We start from the raw sequence: 14,933 nt of genomic DNA, 5'->3' as shown, positions 1-14,933 counted from the left end.
ACAATAAAAATAAAAAAAAATACATAAATGGTAAAATAAACATTTCTCTTTTCTGTTTTCTCCAGTTAACTAACAAGCTAATCGGTTAGCCTATTAGCTTAGCATACTGCAAACTCCTTCTCTTCATAATTTTCATCACATTTCTCCTCATTGTCGCCACGTAGCGATACGGTGGTATGACTGTATTCAAAATAACTACTGATTTGAGAATATATTTATTGATTTTACAAACTTTTCATTTTTTTAATCTTTGTGATTATGGTTAGGTTTAGAGTTATGGTTAGGTGTATGGTTGCTGCAGGACCAAATAAACACAACAAACGCAGTGTAAGAATGTGGCATCCAACTGTTCCAAGACTTCAGGATTTGGTTATTTGGACCATTACGCTGGTTATTTGGAGGGGGCGTAACATGTAGTGGGCGTGTCTTGTAGTAATCTTGCAGGACGCAGACAGTACGCTGGTTATTTAGAGGGGGTGTAACATGTAGTGGGCATGTCTTGTAGTAGTCTTGCAGGACACAGACAGTACGCTGGTTATTTGGAGGGGGTGTATCGTAGTGGGCGTGTCTTGTAGTAGTCTTGCAGGACGCAGACAGACCCCTCTCTGCAAATTAGACTTATTTAAATGTCGGCTAATTTTAATATCAGTGCTTCAAAAATATAGCAATAAAATAATGTGCCGATCAATAATTGATATATCCATATTTAATGACATCCCTAGAACATACCATAGGTATCTATTTTTTTATTATAAAGTTAATATTATTAACTACAGATTAACCTACATTCTACATTTTCAGAATTAAAACATGAAAAAAGTGCTTTTTATTTGTTTTTCCAAATAAGGAGCTCTCCAAATGTCCCCAAACAATAGCTAAGTAAAGCCACAGAAAAACACAATCGGTCTCATTACTGAAACATGAGCAGAATAAATCTGTGTAAACAATTCATGGTAACACTTTACAATAAGGTTTCATTCATTAACATTAGATAATGTATTAGGTATCATGAACAAACAATTAACAATATTTTGTTTACATCATTGTAGAGCCGAGTAGGGCGGGGCCGGGCTGGAATGACGCACGCCCGGTCCCCAATCAGCCTGATGGGGCGCGCGAGGGATAAAGGCGGCCGGGACGACAGTTCTAGAGAGAGAGAATTACAGGCAGCTGTATTGTTTGTGTGTGTGTGTGTGTGTGTGTGTGTGTGTGTATGTGTGTGTGTGTGTGTTTATGGTTGTGTGTTTTTGGTTAAATTGTTTATTAAATTATTATTTAAGTTGTCAAGCCGGTTCTCGCCTCCTCCTTTCCCTCGAACCCCCTTACACTGGTGCCGAAACCCGGGAAGGAGGAGGGATTCCCGTTGCAAAGTCCTCGACACTACCGTCCACCCAGGGGAGCGCCGCTGCCATCCGCGAGGCGAGTGGGGACTGGACTCCCCGACCGCCTGGAGCGAGGGAGCCGCTGCCAGGGGTGGAGGAGTGCCCTGCCGTCCCCCGGGAACGTGGAGGGGTCGAGAGAAGACCGCCGTCCGCGGGGGGAGGAGGGAAGCGACTCCCCGACCGCCTGGAGTGGTAGGGCCGCTGCCAGGGGCGGAGGAGTGTCCCCACGGGACGCCGGGAACGCGGAGGGGCGTTCTGTCCGCTGGGGGTCAGAGGTCTGACTCCGGTCCGCCCGGGGAGGAGCGGCTGCCGTCTGCCTGAGAGGGTGGAGTGATCGAGGACCACGCGACGGCGCATCAGAGAACCGGTGAGTGAGATTTTTCTCTCTCTCTCTCTCTCTCTCTCTCTCTCTGTCTGTCGCTCCGTGTTGGCCTTTCCCTCGCCTATTTTGTTTTGTTGTTGTTTTTCCCCTCCTGTCTCCTCCCAGATTGAGGAAGGCGTGGATGACCCACCGGCAGTCGAGGCGCAAGGCACGCCCCCTGGAGAGGAAGGGGGGATGTACGTCATGCCGGGGGCTCTCCGGCCTGAGGCAACACCGGGAGGAGTGTAGAGCCGAAGAGGGCGGGGCCGGGCTGGAATGACGCACGCCCGGCCCTAATAAGCCTGATGGGGCGCGCGAGGGATAAAGGCGGCCGGGGAGGACAGTTCGAGAGAGAGAGAATTACAGGCAGCTGTACTGTCTGTGTGTGTGTGTGTGTGTGTGTGTGTGTGTGTGTGTTTGGTTAAATTGTTCATTATATTTATTTAAGTTGTCAAGCCGGTTCTCGCCTCCTCCTTTCCCTCGAACCCCCTTACAATCATTTATTAATATTTGTTAATATTAGTTAATAAAAATACAATTGTTCATTGTTAGTTCACAGTGCATTTATTAATGTTAACATATACAACTTTTGATTTTAAAAATGTATTAGTATACAGGTGCATCTCAATAAATTAGAATGTCGTGGAAAAGTTCATTTATTTCAGTAATTCAACTCAAATTGTGAAACTCGTGTATTAAATAAATTCAATGCACACAGACTGAAGTAGTTTAAGTCTTTGGTTCTTTTAATTGTGATGATTTTGGCTCACATTTAACAAAAACCCACCAATTCACTATCTCAACAAATTAGACTATGGTGACATGCCAATCAGCTAATCAACTCAAAACACCTGCAAAGGTTTCCTGAGCCTTCAAAATGGTCTCTCAGTTTGGTTCACTAGGCTACACAATCATGGGGAAGACTGCTGATCTGACAGTTGTCCAGAAGACAATCATTGACACCCTTCACAAGGAGGGTAAGCCACAAACAATCATTGCCAAAGAAGCTGGCTGTTCACAGAGTGCTGTAAACAGAAAGTTGAGTGGAAGGAAAAAGTGTGGAAGAAAAAGATGCACAACCAACCAAGAGAACCGCAGCCTTATGATTGTCAAGCAAAATCGATTCAAGAATTTGGGTGAACTTCACAAGGAATGGACTGAGGCTGGGGTCAAGGCATCAAGAGCCACCACACACAGACACTACAGTTGTCGTATTCCTCTTGTTAAGCCACTCCTGAACCACAGACAACGTCAGAGGCGTCTTACCTGGGCTAAGGAGAAGAAGAACTGGACTGTTGTCCAATGGTCCAAAGTCCTCTTTTCAGATGAGAGCAAGTTTTGTATTTCATTTGGAAACCAAGGTCCTAGAGTCTGGAGGAAGGGTGGAGAAGCTCATAGCCCAAGTTGCTTGAAGTCCAGTGTTAAGTTTCCATAGTCTGTGATGATTTGAGGTGCAATGTCATCTGCTGGTGTTGGTCCATTGTGTTTTTTGAAAACCAAAGTCACTGCACCCGTTTACCAAGAAATTTTGGAGCACTTCATGCTTCCTTCTGCTGACCAGCTTTTTAAAGATGCTGATTTCATTTTCCAGCAGGATTTGGCACCTGCCCACACTGCCAAAAGCACCAAAAGTTGGTTAAATGACCATGGTGTTGGTGTACTTGACTGGCCAGCAAACTCACCAGACCTGAACCCCATAGAGAATCTATGGGGTATTGTCAAGAGTAAAATGAGAAACAAGAGACCAAAAAATGCAGATGAGCTGAAGGCCACTGTCAAAGAAACCTGGGCTTCCATACCACCTCAGCAGTGCCACAAACTGATCACCTCCATGCCACGCCGAATTGAGGCAGTAATTAAAGCAAAAGGAGCCCCTACCAAGTATTGAGTACATATACAGTAAATGAACATACTTTCCAGAAGGCCAACAATTCACTAAAAATGTTTTTTTTATTGGTCTTATGATGTATTCTAATTTTTTGAGATAGTGAATTGGTGGGTTTTTGTTAAATGTGAGCCAAAATCATCACAATTAAAAGAACCAAAGACTTAAACTACTTCAGTCTGTGTGCATTGAATTTATTTAATACACGAGTTTCACAATTTGAGTTGAATTACTGAAATAAATGAACTTTTCCACGACATTCTAATTTATTGAGATGCACCTGTATGTTGAAATTAACATTAACCTGCTGTAAAAGTAGTGTTCATTTATTAGTTCATGTTAACAAATGGAACCTTATTATAAAGTGTTACTGAATTCATAAATCCGTTCTTACATAATTTGTTGCATTTGTATGCAACAATTTATGTAAAACTGGTTTAAAGAACGACCTACACAGAAATTCGATCTCTTGTTTCTTGTATAAGGCCCATTCTGTGAAATTGAGCTTAAGAGGGACTATTTTCTCTCTCTTTTTAGACTTTTGCCACTTTTATTTAGAGGAGAGTAGAAAGAAAATAATGCGGAGAGAGAAGTGGGGAACAGGACTGGAAAATGTTGCAAGCCAGACTTGAACAAACTTCGTCTGCTTGAGCACCAGAGCTCAGTTTCAAAGGCCACAGCTCCAGCAGTTTCTAACGTTCAAGATCTTGATTTAAAGAAGTGGCATATTGGCCTTATATTTGTATAGGCATGACCTTATTCTGCACAGTCTGACACAGCAAATGGTGACCCCACTGGAAATGGTGCTTATATCTGAGATGACGTAAATATCATGTCTATGATATTACACCATCTAATGGTGTTGTAATGTCACAAACACACACTTTGTGGACAGTGATACGACCTATAAAACAGGAGAAGCTTCTCAGCAGGCTAGACTCCAAACGCCACTGTTTATATTCAACCAAGCATCCATCATTTCTGTTCTGTGTAATCCAACTCCAACAGGCAGGGTGCATTTTATTTTTATGGTGAGCTCCCACCTATCCTGGTTCTCTTCCAGGGAGTGGTAGTATCCCTGGTGTTGGCAGGGGAAAGGGGGGAGGCACCATGCCTGCTTTAGGAGCAGTGAGACTGGGGCAGATGGAGATGAAGTGAGTTCCTGCAGCCCTCATCAATCTCTCTCATCCTTAAATGCACTGAAGATCAAACACTCACCTCTCCGTCCCTTAGGACAATGAATACAAACAAACCTTCACTGGCAGGAGAAGTAAATCTCTTTAAATACTTGCATACACAAATTTTTCAATATTGTTTTTAAAATTTCAAAAGACTGTCTGCCAGTATGCACTCTTAAACAATCACGCAAACCAAGATAGTAACGTAAGCATCGAAACCAATAAATGGCTAATAAAAGTCTAATTCTACAGGGCTTTTCACACAGGATGCATTTTTACATTGCATCTGTGCAACTTTTTGACTGTTGGCCTATGTAAATATGTGCTGCACAGACATCTTCCGCCATTACGAAAGAAATATTTTTGATACTTTTAAGGAGCCCTGTAAAATATGGCCTATACTATCAAAATTGACTATACTATAATTAACTTGCATGTTGCTTGCAAATAAATGGCTTCTTTTAAATGGCCGTCAATGGAGACAAATGCTTTTTGCAGCTAGATGGTGTAGTTACTTAATTTAAAAGCAGGGCTCAACTGCCCAAACCAAACATTGACCCCTTTGATCAATGACAGTTTTAAAACAATGTACCAATCAATGGAGCAAGCATACTAGCATATGCAAAACCTCACTGACTGTTTAGCAATGGTGTATGCGAGTTAATACACCTATAAATGTATCTTTATTTTCAATTCCGTTGCACTCCATCTAGCTATTTTTAACACACGAACACATCTTGTGTGAACAGCCCCCATAACTGTAAATGTACTTTGTTGTATGACTTGAATATATTACACTTTTTTTTTAACCTGGACAAAAGCAGATCAAACCTGAGACTTATTGTCATTTTCCATAATGCATCACTCAACAAGGACACAGCTTGATCACACACACAAAGATGGGTGCAAGGTGTGCAGTCAGTGGGGGAGAGGTGAAGGTGACGGGTAAGAGTGATGAGATGAGACTGGCTTCTTTGTTAGAGGTCCAGATGAATGTGTGTGAGTGTATGTTTGTGTTTAAAGGGTAAAGGCACTCACAGACTTGCGTATGTTGACGCGAGGTTTAGGAACAGGTTTGGAGGGTTTGCTGTCGAAGCTCTCAGGCAGAGTGGATGACCCGTGGCCGCTCTTTCTGGCCTGTAGGGCCAACTGATACGCCACCTCAAACGCCTGGCCCAGCGTCAGTATAATCTCATAGGCCAGATTCTGTAGAAAACACACAGACATAAATGCAGAGATAATGAGAGACAGCCTTCCAGAAACAATTAACACTTGTGGGGAAATCTACGCTGTTACAAACCAACTGAGAAAAGGTCTGAAACTCCTTTGAGATTTGAGTTTAATTTAATGTAACTATAATTGGCAGCATTTTATCATCATTCTTCCATAACATTCATAGCTTAAATGTTTTTTTAAAAGATTAAAAACATGCCTTAAGCATGTTATGAATAATTAATGTTTGTTTAATGCTATAATGTTTGTTTTTGTTTGTTTGTCCTGTGTTTAGTAATATGTTTCCAATCAGTTTTACCAGGGACAAACTGCTGAACATTTGGCAGCATATACCAGACAATCTTTTCCCGGTTTTTGACTATTCGGATGCTTTGCTGGACATTTAGTCGGAGGCACAGCTGTGCTGTTCAAGAGACGCAGGCGAGGGAAATGTGCCGGCGCACTAGTCAAGCTCCGTCGGCGTGGCTTTCAAACAGCACTGACGAGTACTCATATAGCGAATCTCTGCTCTCTTCCTAACAAAACGGACAAACTACATCTCCTCACCTGTACAAACAAGGACGTTTCAACCTCTTCTGCCTTGTGCTTCACAGAAACATGAGTGAAGCCATTCCGGACAGCGCGTTACTTCTGCCGTGCTTTCAGCTGTTCAGAGCAGATCGCATCGCAGAGTTAGAGGCGGTGGAACATGCTTTTACATCAATGAATGTTGGTGTACAGATGTAACAACATTAAAGAAGCTCTTTATTAACTGTAAGCCTTTCTACTCACTGCAGGAGTTTTCCTCGTTTATTCTGGTGAGTGTCTATATCCCGCCACACGCGTGTGTGAATGCCGCAACAGCTGGCTGATCAAATCACAGACACGGAACAACAATACCTGGACTCAGTTATTATTATTTTGGGGGATTTTAACAAAGCAAACCTCACACGTGAACTGCCCAAATACAAACAGAACATTACATACCCAACCAGAGACAGAAATATACTGGATCATTGCTACACAACAATAAAGGATGCATATCGCTCTGTCCCTACAGCAGCTTTGGGACTCTCTGATCATTGGCTGGTTCATCTTCTTCCAAACTACAGGCAGAAACTAAAATCTGCTAAGCCTGTAGTAAAGACTGTAAATGATGGACCAATGAAGCAGAGCTGGAACTACAAGCCTGCTATGACTGCACTGATTGGAGTGTATCTGAGGCTGCAGACACCAATCTGGATGAGCTCACAGATACTGTTACATCATATATCAGTTTCTGTGAGGATATGTGCATTCACACTAGGACTTATTTAACATACAACAACGACAAACCATGGTTTACTGCAGAACTCAACCAGCTTTGTCAGGCCAAAGAGTATGCTTACAGGAGTGGGAATAAAGTCTTCTACAATCAGGCCAGGAACACACTGAATAAGGATATCAGAGTGGCTAAAAGAAGATACTCTGAGAAGCTGAAAAACAAGTTTTCACCTAACGACCTTGCATCAGTGTGGAGTGACATGAAACAACTTACGAATTACAGGACTCCTGCCCCATCACTGTAGGGGTCCAACATCTGGCTGATGACTTGAATGTGCTCTACTGTAGATTTGAAAGGCCCAATCTCACACCCCACACCCTCTCTGACCTTCACTTCACACAAACACCAACACCTCCTGCAACCCCCCCCCCTCCCCCACCCCGATACTCAAACTGCACTTAAGATCTGTGACGAAGAGGTGTGCCATGTCTTCCCAACACAAAAGACAAGGAAAGCACAGGGCCCAGATCTAAGACAAGCATTTGCTTGTATTAGATCCTGTGCTAACCAGCTGGCCCCCTTCATCACACTGATCCTCAATAGATCACTGGAGCAGTGTGAAGTCCCATGCTGATTCAAGTGCTCAATCATCATTTCTGTCCCAAAGAAACCCAAAATCACAGGACTTAATGACTACAGACCCATCACTCTGATGTCTGTGGTCATGAAATAATTTGAAAGACTGGTGTCGGCCCACCTGAAGGACATCACTGGACCCTTTCTAGATCCCCTTAAATTTGCTTATCGAGCAAACAGTTCTGTGGAGGAAACAGTCAACGTGGGATTGCATCATATCCTGTAACATCTGGACAGACCAGGGACATATGCAAGTATCCTTTTTGTGGACTTCAGTTTGGCTTTCAACACCATCATCCCAGCTATTCTCCAGACTAAATTACACCAACACTCTGTTCCCAAGTCTATCTGTCAGTGGATTACCAGCTTTCTGACAGACAGGCAGCAGCTAGTGAGACAGGGGAAATTCACTTCCAGCACCTGTACAATCAGCACAGGTGCCCCCCAGTGATGTGTGCTCTCCCAACTACTCTTCTTCCTGTATACAAAGGACTGCACCACCAAGGACCCCTCTGTCAAGCTCCTGAAGTTTGCAGATGACACCACTGTCATCAGCCTCAACCAAGATGACGATGAGCCTGTATACAGAAGGGAGGTTGAACAGCTGGCTGTCTGGTGCAGTCAAAACAACCTGGAGCTGAACATGCTCAAAATGGTGGAGATGATTGTGGACTTTAGGAGGAAGACCCCAACACTGTCCCCCCTCACCATTCTAAACAGCACTGTCGCAGCAGTGGAGTCATTCAGGTTCTTGGGTACTACCATCTCACAGGAGCTGAAGTGGGAGACCCACATTGACTCTTGTGATAAAGGCCCAGCAGAGGTTGTACTTCCTTCACCAGTTGAGGATGTTCAACCTACCACAGGCGCTGCTGATACAGTTCTACTCAGCAGTAATTGGTATGTCCTCTGCACTTCAATAACTGTCTGGTTTGGTGCAGCTACAAAATCGGATGTCAGAAGACTACAAAGGACAGTTCGGACTGCTGAGAGGATTATTGGTAACTGCCCCATTGAGCAATAATTATGTGCAATTTACAGTTTAGTCTTTTTATATTTATCCAACACATCCTACCTCTTCTGCCATTACATTCCTTTGCACTGTATATAACAGATTTGTATTTGCACTACGTATATGTATATATATGTATATGTGTGTAAATATATATATATATATTTTTTTTTTTTTTTTTTTTTGTCTTATTATGTATTCTATATAAAATTAATTTTCTATCCAATTTTTATTTTTATTCTATTTCTGCTTATATATTTATTTATTTTTAAATAATTTTTTCTTATATTATCTCTGTCTTGTTGCTGTATTGTATTGTTGTACACTGGAAGCTCATGTCACCAAAACAAATTCCTTATATGTGTAAGCATACCTGGCAATAAAGCTGATTCTGATTCTAATTCTGAGTAACTTCACAGACACCATAAAAATGTTACATATGACGTTTTCAGAGTTTTAGAAAGAATCAGAGTTTTAGACAGATTTAGTTTTCAGACCTGCCAATTTTTATAACCGAAATCGAAAAAGAAGAAAATAGTTCAAAAGCTCTTTCTGACTAAATTATATATATATATATATATAAAATATGTATTGAAATAATCAAGCTTATGAGTAAACAACAGATTACTTTCACAGTTTTTTAGTGACTGGCCAAAAAACCTTTAAATTTTTTATATACTCAAAGTCTGGCTGCGGACATAAATTATTCTGTGATCTGTTGACACTGAAAGTTTTAATATGACATTTAGTTTACATTACTCATTTTAAAAGTAACTGAATATATCTCCATAAAAAGTTTAATAATTTAATATTTTATTTTTATTCATTAAAATTGCTATTTATTGAATTGCTAACTTATCATAGAAGTAACATTGTGCATTTGTTATTGAACTTTCATGGATTTTGCAATTTTATATGCCTTTGAGAGTGTTTATACTGTATGTGCATATATATTATATGTGTTACTAACCACATCAAAAGCTGTAAAGACGTGGCAGTAATGATGGCTGGATTTGAGGTCCTTAGTGATGTATGCAAATGTTGACAGATCTTCTGGATCCTGCGCTGCACACGAGATATTCCTGATCTCATGCTCTGCTATAATATTCTAAACAAGAGAGACAGAAAACCAACATCAAAAAGGTCTAATTGACTACAAGACAAAGAAATGATTTCTGTACTCATACATCTTTTTATTTTACTTTCTTGTAAGGGATATTGAAGATGAGATTATAATTTGCAGTGCGTATAAATCCATTAAAACGGAGGCAATAGCAGATGATCACCTTGTTAGTGGCATCGATAAATTTGACGCCCTTATAGGAGACAGACAGTACTATGGTGGGAATCTTCTTCATCTGTTCTGTGGACTTCTTACAGAAAGGAGGAGAAGAGGAGAGATCAACACACATACCCTAATATTAACATTCATGAGCTCCCATCACACACTGACTGAGATCTGCTTAATACAAACTCAAAAACATGCTAAATTATTAACATGTAATTTCAGTACAACCCCAGCAATAACCCAGATAGTGTATGATTTCATGAGACAAATAGAAAGGTTCAAATTCACATTTTGTGCACTGTTTTAAACATGGCCTTATTGGGGTAGAAGTCTATCATATCATGTGCCTTATATGCATAAATCATATACTGTTGAGGCTACATCAGAATTAGAATTCATTTTCCTATCTACCTATACCGTCATATTGGAATGTATTTTCATTATGAACCTTATTTCCTCTGTATTTCCCTTTCATTCTTTTGCTCCGTTCCAAAACCTAGTGAGCTATATAGTGTAATTAACAATGAATTATTTTACCCTATATTTGTGCGTGCAATGTATTTCTTTTGGTTCTATGATGATTAGGATGCTGCCTTAGAAGGCACCTTCCTATTTATCCTGCTGCAAAGACTAGCTGAGACCAGGATCATTTTTTCATGCTGGTCTAGCTGGTGGACCAGCATGACCATGCAAAATTTACTTTGTAAGAAATAAAGCTAGTTGATCAAAGAAGTTCTGTTGTTCTTGCTATCTCTGTCATTGGTTTCCTCTGCATCAGCAGGTCTCTATTGCTCTGTACCTGTCAAAACATTCAGCTTGAAACAAAGACTAAGAGATAGAAGACCTAAATTTACACACTATGAATGTATTAATGTATTTGTGAATAAGCGAGGGGTGGGGGAAGTTCTCAATCTCTCTCAGTTTCTGCTTCCCTCATCTAAATGTGCGGAGGGAAGCAGAAAGGAGAGTGATGGAGAATAGATGGTGTTTTACATGCATACAACACAGCTGCAGAACTGTCCTCCCGTTTTAAATATCCTAATGAGAAGGGGAGCCGAAGGCTGTTTAGGTAAAGGAAGGTATTTTAAGGTAAAGAAGAAATGGATAAACAGAGATCACTGCATTGTGCATAAACACAATGTCGCATCTAGGATCTTGAAGCAGATTTTCCGACAATAGCTAAAAGAGTCCAACTAAATCAAAGTGCACAGCATGTTCCCACAATCATCTGTAAATGTAGCTATTTCTTGCTTTTCTTCATAATTGTGTGTCATAGTGACCTGAGGCCAGCAGGAGCATGACTTGACAGATCTTTGAGTGGTTGCCATGGTGACACAACTCTTACCCTCATTTTTGCACAGGCATCATGTGTGGACTCTGTACCCCGCAACTCCTTTACCAGCATGGACCCCAGATACTGCAGTACACAAATGAGAAAACAATACAAGATACTGCAGAACACACACATACTGTATACATGTTAAATGGGTCATATTCAATATGTTTGCTGCATTTTATTTTTTTTGTAAAGTCTACTTATAATGTTAATCTTAGTTTCTTGAATCAAAAACAGCTGTACTTTGATTTACATGACCCTTATTAAACAGCCTGTGTTAGCTACTGCACTATTAAAATTTCTTTTATGATTGGCTAAACCCTTTGCATGTCTAATGAGTAACAACGCCAAAGCTTCTTAAAGGGATAGTTCACCCAAAAATGAAAATTCTCTCATCATTTAATTACCCTCATGCCATCCCAGATGTGTATGACTTGCTTTCTTCTGCAGAACACACATTTTTTTTTAGAAAAATATTTCAGCTCTGTAGGTCCATATAATGCAAGTGAATGGTGACCAAAACTTTGAAGCTCCAAAATCACATAAAGGCAGCATAAAACTAATCCATACGACTCCAGTGGTTAAATCCATGTCTTCAAAAGCGGTAAGTGTAGGTGAGAAACAGATCAATATTTAAGTTCCTTTTTTACTACAAATCTCCACTTTCACTTGCACATTCTTTCACATTCTGAAAGTGAAGATTTATAGTAAAAAAGGATTTAAATATTCCCAAAGCAACTGCCTTCAGAAGACATATATTAAACCACTGGAGTCATATGGATTACTTTTATGCTGCTTTTATGTGATTTTAGAGCTTCGAAGTTCTGGCCACCATTCACTTGAATTGTATGGACCTACAGGGCTGAAATGTTATGTCCCCTTTAAAAGTGTGCTTGTTTTACCAAACTACTGTGCGCACAGACTGTGTAGCATTTTGAATACAACCGTCATGTGAATCAATAACTAAGGAAATGTAGCAGTGTACAAATGCAGTGTATAGGAAGAGATTGGTTGGATAGAGTTTAGTTGTGCTGCACTGCTGAGTATCTGACAAGGACAACCTTGAAGCCAGCAGACCTTGTTGAATGCAATCTGGCATGAGAGTGTGTCTGTTCAGTTAAGAGTAACATCAACTGATACATTGGAATTTAGAAATATTATCTACTTCTAGCTGGACAAACATACATTTACCATTCCTTCACACCTGAACATTGGGAATCAATTCTTCACCTTTTACCTGTAAGGGTCAGTCACACTTGCATGCATGAATCTGTTCATAAACTCTATCACAGGAGAATAAGCCAATCAAATTTACCTGGATGTTGCTAGGAAACAGAGTGAGTTTATGTAAGCTAATAGTAGAGCTACTCAGGCCCGTAGAGGTGCTGAAAAAGCTGTACTGATTGAAGGTTAAACACCATTATTCACTGTTGAATAACTAAAGGACTCAAAGATTGCTTTCAAATTCTCTTTTTCTTTATCTGCTGGCTTACTGCATTTAAACTACATTCTTCATACATTTGCATTTAAAGTGCTTTGTAGTGTACTTTTGCCATTCTCATAAGACAACACCCTGTGAGAAACATTTCTCATTTTACACTTATAACGCACACAGACTTACATATGCTTCATAGTCACATGACTGGAATATAAGCTTCTCAGGGTGGTGCTGCCAGTACTGCACAGGTGTAGATGACGTCGCCTCGTTTGGAGGCCGTAACGTGATTGGCTCACACCATTCCCCTTGCTGAAAAGGAGGAGAAAGCGGAAAATACACATGTTAGTATTAATATCGAGGTCCATTGCATCAGAGCTCAGGTTACAATCACAAAAAATGAGGGTTACAGAATGCAAACTTTGATCTCATAGTAGGTCTGTCTTAAAGGATTATTCGTTGCCATTGAAAACACTCTATTTCAACCTTGTTTTCTATTTTATCACTTTGCTTTCAACCAAATAATCATACTTTCTGAACTGCAGTAACTGAATAGATGCTAAGCACTTAGATTCAGTTTGTTGCATTGGTCTAAAGCATTTTTAGCTGTTTCTCTCTCCTTCTCTTTTTGTCTTCCTCTCTGTCTCTGTATGTATGGAGGCACAGGGCAGGAAGAACTGATAAAAGGGTAAAAGAGAGGGAGAGATTGTAAGGGTTTTTTGTAACCTTTTGTCATTATGTTCAGGTGCAATAACTCATTCCATTCACATAATCACTACAAAACACAACGGCACACACATCACTGCAACACTAATAAGCTCTACTGGCACAATGAGAGCTCTAAGTATACAACACACAAAATCACAAATACACACACACTTTTACACACCACAATAGAAAAGCACTGTTTTAATGAGTTAATGAGTTAAATGATTTTTGAGGTGAAACAGCAGTGTAATATTTACATATATTCATTAGCAGACACTTTTATCCAAGCAACTTCCTTTCAAGGTATACGTTTGACCAATACGTGGAAATTCTGGAAATTAAACCCATGAACTTGACACTGCTAGCTCCATTCTCTACTAGAGCATGTCCACGGCTGCTCAACAAATATAGATTTGTGCTCTGAATTTAAGAGGTTGACTCATCAGCACAGTAATTATAATGAACTGAATCTGACCTTATTAGTTAAGTGGCAAAAATAATAAGGATTAATAAATCATTATGACATAATGATTAATAAAACAATTTCCATTTCACTATTTTGGGAGAACTATATTCATATGTTAATTGTGCAAAAATTTGGGACAACTATTTTCATACATTAGTGAACTGTGATACTTTATTTTTAACATAATTTTTTTACAGTGCACATAAAATATAGATTATCCCCATTACTAGACATAGTACACACTAACACGCGCAGAGCAGAATAGTTAACTAACTCACCATACTGACTTGTGCCATCTGCCTCTCTAGTTTGGAGCGAGGCACGTCTTCGAAGTAGTTTTCGTTACGTCTGCGGCGGGCATCGGCCTGCATGATTAGATGCTGCACGTCCAGAGAGCCGGCGTTGGGGTAAGCCTGACTCATAGATGGAGACAACTGAGGGGGAGTGTGATTTCCAGTTGGTTCCTACAGGGGACGATATAAAGAACACAAAAGGGGAATTCACTAAACAATTGCACTTGTTTTACAAGCAGCATTTCAACGTAAAATTGGCAAATTCACACAAGCCATATTAAAGTCTTTCAAGCAAGTCAGTCCACATGTGGCCATCTTTGGAACGCTCCTGGGAAGCTATTCCCAGTCATGTCAGTGCAGCTTGTATCTACTTAATTGGGGAGAGAATGAAATCTCTAAAATGGTTAGTCAAGATTACGAATCAAAGAACATATTTCAAATCGGCAGTAGAATCTGCCAACACTGGAATCATAAATT

General features: G+C 40.3%; 1 protein-coding gene across 7 annotated transcripts in view; it reads right to left on the bottom strand.

Moving 5' to 3' along the window:
* anks1b (ankyrin repeat and sterile alpha motif domain containing 1B) overlaps positions 1 to 14,933 on the bottom strand; it is a 240,466-nt gene that overhangs the window by 13,327 nt on the left and 212,206 nt on the right. For 6 of the 7 annotated variants that reach the window (XR_007896108.1, XM_051687944.1, XM_051687947.1 and 3 more), the window contains 6 exons: positions 14,442 to 14,627; positions 13,176 to 13,301; positions 11,564 to 11,635; positions 10,217 to 10,303; positions 9,901 to 10,038; positions 5,845 to 6,012 (listed from right to left, as the gene is read on the bottom strand). Coding sequence is in view for 6 of the 7 variants with exons in the window: in XM_051687944.1 (XP_051543904.1) it covers positions 5,845 to 6,012; positions 9,901 to 10,038; positions 10,217 to 10,303; positions 11,564 to 11,635; positions 13,176 to 13,301; positions 14,442 to 14,627 (777 nt within the window). In the remaining variant the exon portion in view is untranslated. The remainder of the gene's footprint in view (positions 1 to 5,844; positions 6,013 to 9,900; positions 10,039 to 10,216; positions 10,304 to 11,563; positions 11,636 to 13,175; positions 13,302 to 14,441; positions 14,628 to 14,933) is intronic. The other variant, XM_051687950.1, reaches the window with a different exon arrangement.

This window comes from Myxocyprinus asiaticus, chromosome 45 (assembly GCF_019703515.2).
Source record: "Myxocyprinus asiaticus isolate MX2 ecotype Aquarium Trade chromosome 45, UBuf_Myxa_2, whole genome shotgun sequence".
Classification (NCBI taxonomy): domain Eukaryota; kingdom Metazoa; phylum Chordata; class Actinopteri; order Cypriniformes; family Catostomidae; genus Myxocyprinus; species Myxocyprinus asiaticus.
The sequence above is the reverse complement of the archived record's forward strand: the minus strand, read 5'-3'. Positions and strand labels throughout refer to the sequence as shown.